This window comes from Colius striatus, chromosome 14 (genome assembly GCF_028858725.1).
Source record: "Colius striatus isolate bColStr4 chromosome 14, bColStr4.1.hap1, whole genome shotgun sequence".
NCBI classification, from domain to species: domain Eukaryota; kingdom Metazoa; phylum Chordata; class Aves; order Coliiformes; family Coliidae; genus Colius; species Colius striatus.
The window spans coordinates 808,756-818,403 of record NC_084772.1 but is presented as its reverse complement, the minus strand read 5'-3'; the positions used below and the strand labels follow the sequence as shown (position 1 = coordinate 818,403).

Here is a 9,648-nt window from a genome sequence, read left to right as displayed (position 1 = left end):
CTGGGCAGCCCTTTCCAATGCTTAATAACCCTCTCAGGGAAAAAGGTTCTTCCTAATGGCCAATCTAAACTTACCCTGGAATTTTGAAGCTATTTCCTCATGGCCTGTCATTTATTCCTGGAGAGAAGAGACCAACTCCTACCTCACTACAGCTCCCCTTCAGGCAGTTGTACAGAGTGCTCATGTCTCCTCTCAGCCTCTTCTTCTCTAGGCTGAACATGCCCAGCTCCATCAGTCTGTCCCCATCAGACTTGTTGTCCAGACCCTTCACCAGCTTTTTTGCCCATCTCTGGACACACTGCAGCACCTCGATGTCCTTCTTGTAGTGAGGGGCCCAGAACTGGGCACAGTATTGGAGGTGCGGCCTTCCTGCCCTGGTCCTGCTGACCACGATTGCTGGTCCAAGCCAGGAAGCCATTTGCCTCTTGGCCACCTGGGCACACTGCTGGCTCTTACTGAGAGGGCTGTCAAATAACCCCCTGAGGGCCTTTCCCTCTGGGCAGCTTTTCAGCCCCTGGGCCCATTGCTCCAGCCTGTCCTGGTCCCTCTAAAGAGCCTTCCTGCCCCCAAGCAGGTCCCCGCTCCTGCTCAGCTTGGTGTCATCAGCACTGAGGGTGCACTCAATCCCCTCATCCCCGTCACTGATAAAGTTGTCAAACAGAACAGGCCCCAGCACTGAGCCCTGGGGGACACCACTGGTAACTGGCCAGCAACTGGATTGACCTCCTTTCACTACGAATCTCTGGGCCCTTCCATCCAGCCAGTTTTCCACCCATCTCCAGCGGGTCCATCCAAGCCATGGGCAGCCGGTTTCTCCAGCAGGATGCTGTGGGACACTTTATCAAAGGCGTTGCTCAAGTCTGGGAAGACACATCCACAACCTTTCCCTCATCCACAGTAAGTGGGTCATCTTGTCACAGCAGGAGAGCAGAGTGGTCAAACAGGACTGACTTTCCTAAGGTAGCTCCTTTCCTTTCGTAAGGTACCTGCCTTTACCTGGAGATATCTCCCACACCAAAGTGCTAGGAAGGTAGAACTTTCCTGGCTGACAGGCTGCTCTGGGAGCTCTCTAAAGGGGAAGAAGGATGTGGGATTTGGAACTTTCTTGTGTCTCTCAGTGTCCACTGGATCTCTCTCAGCTGCAGCCTGGCCTCTTCAGTCTGGGCTAAGCAGACTAACAGCATACAACTGAGGACAAGTTCCACAGCCAGAGGACTAGGCAGGTGGAATGTGCCGGCTGACAGGGTACAGTGGGGCCTCCTAAAGGGGTAGGGAACATGGGGCTGGGGGCTTTCCTGTGCCCCTCAGTGTCCACTGCTCACTGAATCTCTCTCGGCTGCCCGCTGGCCGATGGGCAGAACAAGTGCATACACTTGAGGACAGCTCCCCCAGCAAAAGGGCCTGGAAGGCAGAGCTGTGCTGGCTGACAGGCCGCCCCTTTTTCAGTCTCAGCTGTGTGCAGCAACTGGAAAAGTCTGCAGGTTGCTGCCTAACAGAAGGTGCTAAGAAGGAATGGTTTTGCTTGCAGACACGTGAGCTTAGTTAGGGCATTTGCAAATGAGCAGGCAATCTGGGGCTGTCAGCTTTCATGCTTCCCAAAGTCTCATCAGCCACACTGTGTAGCACCCTCAGCTGATTCCTCACTTTTGGTGTCTCAGCTGAGCGCAACGACTGGAAATGGTTCCCAAGCTACAGGAAAGATCCATTGTGACACTGCTGCAACCACAGACACGGAACCGTTGCTGAGGCAGCTCCAGCTGCTGTGTCACAGTGCTCTGGGCACTGAGGGCGTGGGGTGCAGGTGCCCAGAGCTCCTGGCCAGAGCACCCGAGCCGCCGTCGTGAGCGGCCAGGCCTGGGAGTGCTGCGTGCGCCCCAGGGAGCGGAGCCCCAACCATGTCGTGTGTCCACTACAAGTTCTTCTCCAAGCTGACCTATGCTGCGGTCACCTTCGATGGCCTCCACATCTCCCTGCGCGACCTCAAGCGCGAGATCATGTGCCGGGAGAAGCTGAAGGCGGCCAGCTCTGACCTGCAGATCAGCAACGCCCAGACCAACGAAGGTGCGTGGGGGCGGCGGGCACGGGGCCTCAGGGCCCTGCTCTTTGGGGCTCATCTCGTGGGACAAATGAAGGTTTTACTGCTTGTGTTTGATCCTCAGAGCCGAAGATGTCTTACAGCCTGCAGCTCGTGTGTTGAGATGAGAAGTGCAGGGTGTTAGATGTAGCATGGGGCTGTCCTGTCTGTAGCGGGGTTCTCTGAAGGGCTCTGACACTCCAGAGTCAGACACTTGCTCACAGACTGACTGACAGCTTTTTCTGTGCTGCCTTTGCTTTCAGAATACACCGATGAGAATGCCTTGATCCCCAAGGACTCGTCGGTTATAGTCAGGAGAATCCCCGCTGTAGGAGTTAAAGCCACCAGCCAAACGTCTGCTCGGTGAATATCCAGTAACCATCCCACTCTTTGGGAGGGTTCCAGTATGTTCACCTTTCTTGCTGGGTGTTGGTTTGCAGAGGCATTCAGATGGTACCTTTCTCCTTGCAGCTGCTCCTGGCTTTTGTTACCGTGGGGTAGATGTTACTGTATCTGACCCGCAGCAGAGTTACATTTATAGGCCTGCTGAGACATAGGGTTCAAACCACAGCAATGGGAACCTTTCATCTGATGCCCTTGGGCTTGTTTGTGTTGGTTCTCAAGACAGCAGCCTGATGAGTTGCAGCGTGTCACTCGTGGCCAGTAGCACGCAGACACCGATCAGTCAGCGAGTGGAATCTCACTCACGGATTTTCCCCCTCAAGTAACTCACACTTCCAAGTGTCCAGTCGACCCCTGCTCTTGCTCAGAAAGTCAAGTCCCGTCTCTGGTTCCCGTTGACAGTACCAGGGCTATACAGATCGCCTCAAGTTGTCTTCCTGTGTTGGTGGCTGATTGCTTAAGAGCACAGAAGTGCAGCACAGCCTTCACCCTTGTGATCCTCAGGCAGCAGAGACAAAATACGTGCGGAGTTGCTCTTGCACTGTTCTGCTCTCGACCTGTCAGTCTCAGAGCAATGGCTGACAAAGGAGAAATGGGGCTTTGCGGGGGTTTAGCTGCAGTGAATGCAGTGAGAGAAAGCAGCTAATGTGCACAGATGCATTTCCACACTCACTGGGCTCTCAGAACACAAGGCTTTGATGTTAAGGCTGGAGACTCTGTTTTCCCTGCTTTGTGCTGGGGGCAAGTGCTTTGTTTTAAGTTCTGATCCCTTTTATTTCTTCTTCTAGAAATCAAACTGAGCCAGTGATCAGAACACCAGAAGTGGTAAGGAAAATCACAATCTCCTACTTTTTCTGCACATGGCACTGAGTTCTAACCACTCCAGCCTTGTTAAGATGGAATGCTTTAGGTGAAAACACTAAGCCCAACTCTGACATTGGTAACTCTGTGACTGTTTGGTGACTTCTGCCAGTTTGGGGCATGGATTTCTCTCCTGGTGAGTCTGATTTAGTGGAACTGGCCCAGTGACCCCAGGAGTCCACACAGTGCATTTATGCAGACCGTGTTTCTAGTATTGATCTAATTCAGACGGCTTTTATTTCTTGGAAACAGCTCTTTTTCTCTTTGTTTATGAGCAGGTGTAAAAGCACAAATGCCACATTCAACAGTAAGGTGAACATTCTTCTAGACTGGTGTGTTCCCTGGCATCTGTGCCTTCCCTGTTAAGGAGCATCTTCCCATCAGCTCTCACAGCCATCTCAAAAAAACAGCAAGCAGGAAAAATCTTGGAGGCTCAGGGTTAGTGTGGAGCAACTGAAGGAACCTGAAAAGACAGACAAAGCAAACCCATTCATTCCCTTTTGGGGAGCCCCAGGGAGGGTGGAAGCCCTGCGTCACTCTTTCCAAGTCCTCTCTCTCGGTCTCCCCAGTGAAAGCCCTGCAGCTTCCTTACCCCTTTGTCTTTGAAGCTGTGGTGAGCATTTGACAAGGGTCCCTGTGTGAGATAGTCTGGAGCAATGAGTCAGTCTCAGGCAGGTTTGGTTATTTTAGCTTCTTGTCATGAACCACATCAGCCCTCTGAAGCTCTCGTAAGTTTGCACTTGGCTTGCGACAAATACAACTGTCTTGGGGTGGGAAATGGCTCTTCCAGAGACCCTCAGAGGCCAGTGTCGACTTTCAGCCTGCAGCAGAGGTTTCCTATTGCCACCTTTTGGTTGTAAAACTTGAGTATGTGTTTGCTTGCTTTGGAACAGACTGATGACTCTTCTGTGTCTCTTTCTCTGGAGCAGCTTATGGAGATAGAAATAGATTTTCTTGTCAACTCCTGAAAAAGAAGTGTTTGCTTCCTATTTTAAAATCTAGAGCTGGATCATTGTTGTCCTGTGAACAGAGCTGTCATGTGTACTGATTTCAAGTGCCTTTATAACTTTACTGTGTGTGAAAGTTTGGTCCCATCCTGCAAAGGGCAGTTCCCAGTTTGGAAAGACAGGCAGAAGGGATCCCCTTGTCAGCCTCAAGGTAACGTTTCTTTCTTTATGAACAGACTGCTGAGGCCCATCAGGTGACTGATGCTTCTCCACGTCTTACTCTGGAGCAGCTGGTTAAGGTAGATCTCGATATTCCTGTCACATACTGCAAAGAAAAAGTGTTTGCCTCGTATTTTTACATCTGATACTGTGCCCCAGGGCAGGATAACTCTTGTCATGTGAGCAAAACCTTAGCCTCAGTCGTAATAGCTGAAGTGCTTTCTTTACCCTGTGGTTGCCAGAGTTTGGTCAGACAGCAGGCGAGGACCTTCTCAGCCTCCACGTGACACTGCCGTGTTCCGCAGCTGCCGGGCACAAAGCAGCAGCACTTCACAAGCTGCTTCCTGCTGCTCAGAGGGTTTGTTAATGTGGCCCTGGAAGCTGACACAGTTGTTAAAAAGAATGTCTTTGTCTGTCAGTTCTGGACTTGGGTAAAAGCTCTCCAAGGGATGTGCACCCTGAGGCTTTGGAGACAATGTGAATCTTTCTGAAACAGACAGGACCGGGAAGTAAAGCAGCTCCAAACCGCTCCTTACTCTGACCTGTGAGAAGCTGCATCTCTTTGAATGCTTCTGTGTCTGAAGCCAGATTCCAGCAAGCAAAATAACCTGCCCTGACTCTGAAGTTGTGGGTCCTTGTCATGCTGCAAAATGGAAACAGTGATACTTGCCTACATCTCAGTGGCATGTGCTTTGAATGGCTTCTCCTTCAGATAGTCTGGAGCCCAAAAATCATCTGACAAAGACTGGACAGTGTGATTATTTTCTGCACGTAGCTTCAGTCCACTTGGAGGGAAAGTGGATTGGTTGCACAGGTCTTTAGGTATAATGCATCAGCAGAGGCAAAGGTTTTGAGTGCCCAAGAATGCTGTTTCCAAGTAGGTTGAGAGGCAGCTACACATGTGTGATGGTGTGAGGGCTCCCCAGAACTTCCCCAGGACAAGTGTCTTTATAGGAGCAGCTGTTTTCATGCAGCCTCAGCGAGCGTTGCGCTGCTCCTGGCAGCGCTGGGTGAGAGGGGCTGTCTGTGCCTGTGTGGGCTTCAGTGTGTTTCTAATGCCTGACTCTTCCCTGTGGAGCAGACTGCCAACCTGGCCGAAGCCAACGCTTCCGAAGAAGATAAAATCAAAGCTGCCTGCCATGATCCAGTCCTGCCTGTACTACTATCCCCTGGAGTAAGTGCTGAGCACGTCAAGCCTGTTCTTGGCGGGGGATGGAAACCTTGTGGAGGCGTTTGTTTTGACAAGAGACACACACCTGCACTGCTGTTTCTGTTTCCCCACACACTTTTAGTTACCTGTTGAACCACTCCCGTGCACCTCCACCATCATACATCTGCTTTCGCTGTGGACAGCCTGGCCACTATCTCAAGTACTGCCCAACAAGCGCGGTGAGTCTGGGGCACTGCTGGGCTTAGTTTGGATGTTTTCGCCTGCTCACTTACGCACCAAGCCCAGGAACACTCGTTCATGTCAAGTCGTTTCTCCTGGGGTGAAATGCAGCGCTTAGATGGCAATGTTGCAGAGCCCTTACGATTCAGGCGAAACTGGAAAGATAAAGGTGGGCTTTTCCTTTTTCTAGGGCACAGCCATTCAGTACTTCCACGGATCTTTCTCTGGGAACTTTCGTGCATCTTTGTATCTCTTTCTACAGGAGTGGAATTCTTTCTGGGCTCTAACTCTTTTGAAGGAGAGCTCTCTTGTGCATGAGAGTGTGTTCTATATGAACCAGATGGTTCTGTTGGCCGCATCTGTTCAAAATTTGGGTGTTTTACTGACACAAGCCTCTGGGCAGGGGCTCATGCCATTCTCACGTTAGTCTCTGACTGTATCTGCATGAGGCAGGAAGTCACCCGGCACCTAGAGATGGTGAATCTAAGTTTCCCCTGCAGCTGATTCAGAGCCCAAGACTTTGGGAACCCCTGGCTACATTCCTTTAGGAAAATCAGTATTTCAGTCGAGGAACCTTTACACTCGACAGACCGAGAGGACAGAAAGGCTCCTGCTGCTTAAAGCAACCCTTGAGATGCCCTTTCGAATGTGGCTCTGAAGATGAGCTTTGTCTGCACTTCTGTTCTTAACAGTACAGGAGACTTGACACTGCTCCCAGAGTGAAGAGGAGCACTGGAACTGGCATGAGTTTCATGGTGGAGCTGTGTGATCCCAACACGGAGGGCGCGATGCTGACAAGAGATGGGAAATACACCATCGCAGCCACTAATGCGTAAGTGTGGCATCGATTGCACTGGCCCCAAAGTGAGCGAGAGGAACCATGTGTGCGTGTGTGAGGCAGAGCAGCCAGGCTGGCCAGCATCTGTCCTTGGGAGGGAGACAGCAGCGTCACTGGATCTTCCCCTTCCAATCTGCCCCCCTTTTGAATATGAAAACGGTGCTCTCCTGCCGTTCCTGCCCTGGAAGTTGCTTCATCTGGTGGTGTGCCAGGAGTCTGCATTTCTGCCAAAGAGTTCAGTGCTGTTTACTGGGGAGTCCTTCTCTTGGAAAGCTCCTTTTGCCTCTGGTTGATGTTTCAAAGGCCTCTGGCCAAATGTAACCGCTGGCTGTTGGCTGGAGATTTCCTCCCGCTCTGCCTTTGATCAGATCCCAGGTGTGAAACAGGCTGAAGTTGTGCTGTTGCTCTGATCTGCAGAGATACTGCTGTGTGCTGACAATAGTGGCTGTGTGAAAAGGGGATGGGAGCCCTGGTGGGTTTCTGTCACAGGGCTCCTTTTGCAGCAGCTGTTTCTTCCTTTTCTAAATGCAATTACTTGGAGACTGAACTTCTCATGAGCCTGCATTCTGCACTGACCCCCTGGCAGAGCAGAGATGGGATTCATTCCATGGATTTCTAGCTGTCAAGAAAGGATTTTACTAGTCTGAGAGGGTGAGTTTTCCTTTCCCCATCTTTAACGTTTTCCTTTTTCTTTCCCCACTGTCCCTGCAGGGCAGCTTTTGCTCAAAAAAAGGATGAAAAACCTCCCTTCTTGCCACAGGAGCCATCCTCCTCCTCCTCCTCCTCCTCTGCTGTTCTGATTCCCGAGGAGCTGTTGTGTCCGCTCTGTAAAGAGTTAATCAGGGACGCAGCCGTTATTCCCTGCTGCCGAAGCAGTTACTGCGACTACTGTAAGTGTTACAGCCATGTTTGTTAACTCCAAACATCACATCTCACCTCGTGAAACCTGAAAGAGGAGATCACAAAAGAGCTTTGTTACCTGTTGTATTGAAAACTGAAGTACACTTGGAGTAGGAAAGGGCTCTTCTCATGCAAAAGAGAAAAGAGAGGGAGCGAGCTCTCTGTTGGCTTTTAATGTATCTACTTAGAGGATGTCTACAGGCAGAAGGAGTCTGAGGAGAGTGCAGAGTTGTGCAGGTGAATTCCAGGGTAGATACTGAAGGCATTTAGTCTGCTCACAGCCCTTTGTTCCCACAAGACTGTTCAGCCAGCTCTGGTCACTTGCTGTGCTCTGCCACAGACAGACAGTCAGGCATTTCATCCACATTCTTCTCCACAGGAGAGCGGGTTAAAACCTGCCGAGCTCAAACCCACTGGTGGCTGTGTAGATGAACCTTGAGCTTGGTGACTTCTTACTCTACTAGAGAGTGGAAAGAAGGCGAGTCAAAACCTCAGGACACAGCCCACTGACATCTGCAAATGGTCCAGGAGGGACAGAGCAAAGCTGTGGAGTCATTGACTTGCAGACAAGGGAATGTTTGAGGCGATTGGACATTTCTAGCTTCACGCTCTCAGTTCAAGGCCAAACTCACTCCTTTATCAGAGACAGGCTTTTGTAACTGATTGGAACCCTAAACCTTTCCTCAGTTTGGCTCAGAGCTATTTTGGTGGTTCTAACTCTTCACAGGCATTAGAAGAGCACTGCTGGAGTCTGAGGAACATCAGTGCCCAACGTGTCATCAGACAAATGTTCCTGCCGGCTCTTTAGAGGCCAACAAGTTCCTGCGCAAGGTAGCACCGTGGCTTGGGTGGAAGGGGCTTGTGAGGAAAGTCTATTTGCAAACAGCTGGAAGGGAAGGAAATGTTCCTTCTCCCCAGGCAAGGCTCAGTGGGGTGAGGCTGAACTGGCCATGATCTGTTGCCAGAGAAGCTGACAGCTCCTTGCAGGCAATCTGGCCCATTCAGGTCACACCTCTGTTTCCCAGCACTGCCTCCCTTTCCAGTTGGCTGTTAACACTCAAGGTCTTTAAATGCAGCTGCTCTGAGTGACCAGTCATTCATATCAGTGTTTAGTGGGATGTGCCCATGTCTCTGTCTCTGGGTTGATTTTAGGATTGACAGCTATTACAGGAACACACATCCCTTGACTCTCTGGAGGCTTTTGTTCCTGAGTCTCCTGAAGCTTCATGGTGCCTTTTGGTAAATATTTTCCTGCCTCCAGATTGTGAACAACTTCAGGAATGACACTGGCTGCAGTCAGCAGATTCAGCAGCAGCCTCAGCAGCAGCTGCCGCCGCCTCCACCTCCAGCCCCACTCCCCAGACAACACACAACCTGCAACCTCTTCTCCAGCCGACCGTTCCCAGCCAGCAGCATCCCCTCATCATCCCACCAGCTTCTCCAGCTTCTTGGCCTGCTGCTGCTTTGCCACCATTGATCCCTGGTCCATCATCTATGGCAACTGGGCTGCCAGGGAATCTGTGGCCTGCTGTGGCCTCTGCTCTCCCTCCAGCAATGTCCTTCGCTCTCTATGCTCAAAAGCCAGATGGACCTTTTTGGTAAGTGACTCTGAAGAACAACATCAACACAAAAGACGCCAAAGTGCTGAAGTGAGATTCTTCTGGAGCTTCTCCCCCAGCAGTGTATGTGTCCTTAGGGACAGTTCACTGAAGTTGCCCTATTCTCCAAGTCTGTGTCTCGGTACTGTACTGGGCTGCAGTTACACGCAAAGTGCCTCTGACACCAGCTGAAACAACACAGGGCTGGTTCCCATTTCCTTTGAGTTGCAGATGGGAAACGTGCCCAACTAACCCAAGAGCAATGTCCTTCTCAGTCTTTCCCTAAAGCTTGTAGGAAATGGAAAGTGCTTGTGCTGGAGTAGGATGGGCCCTTTTGCATTTGCAGGCAGTGTTCATTGTCTCATCTTGGCCATGTTTTGCTTCTTGTTGCCTTTTTCGAGTCAAGGTCAAACTCTCAT

At 51.0% G+C, this 9,648-nt stretch overlaps 2 protein-coding genes across 2 annotated transcripts; both read left to right on the top strand.

Moving 5' to 3' along the window:
- The first annotated feature begins 1,895 nt into the window (after positions 1–1,895).
- LOC133626763 (E3 ubiquitin-protein ligase RBBP6-like) lies at positions 1,896–3,346 on the top strand. Its single transcript, XM_062007818.1, has 3 exons — positions 1,896–2,061; positions 2,338–2,437; positions 3,265–3,346. Exons 1-3 carry the CDS (start codon positions 1,896–1,898, stop codon positions 3,344–3,346), a joined length of 348 nt encoding a protein of 115 aa, XP_061863802.1.
- Positions 3,347–5,642: 2,296 nt separating this feature from the next.
- Positions 5,643–9,237, top strand: LOC133626762 (E3 ubiquitin-protein ligase RBBP6-like). The gene is made up of 6 exons (XM_062007817.1): positions 5,643–5,677; positions 5,796–5,892; positions 6,586–6,725; positions 7,443–7,621; positions 8,359–8,462; positions 9,184–9,237. Exons 1-6 carry the CDS (start codon positions 5,643–5,645, stop codon positions 9,235–9,237), a joined length of 609 nt encoding a protein of 202 aa, XP_061863801.1.
- The last annotated feature ends 411 nt before the right edge of the window (positions 9,238–9,648 follow it).

Coding starts and splice junctions, on each gene's coding strand:
- LOC133626763 (XM_062007818.1), top strand. CDS start 1,896: ATGTCGTGTGTCCACTACAAGTTCTTCTCCAAGCTGACCTATGCTGCG. Junction 2,062..2,337: donor CAACGCCCAGACCAACGAAG/GTGCGTGGGGGC, acceptor CTTTGCTTTCAG/AATACACCGATGAGAATGCC. Junction 2,438..3,264: donor ACCAGCCAAACGTCTGCTCG/GTGAATATCCAG, acceptor TTCTTCTTCTAG/AAATCAAACTGAGCCAGTGA.
- LOC133626762 (XM_062007817.1), top strand. CDS start 5,643: ATGATCCAGTCCTGCCTGTACTACTATCCCCTGGA. Junction 5,893..6,585: donor AGTACTGCCCAACAAGCGCG/GTGAGTCTGGGG, acceptor TGTTCTTAACAG/TACAGGAGACTTGACACTGC. Junction 8,463..9,183: donor CCAACAAGTTCCTGCGCAAG/GTAGCACCGTGG, acceptor CTCTCCCTCCAG/CAATGTCCTTCGCTCTCTAT.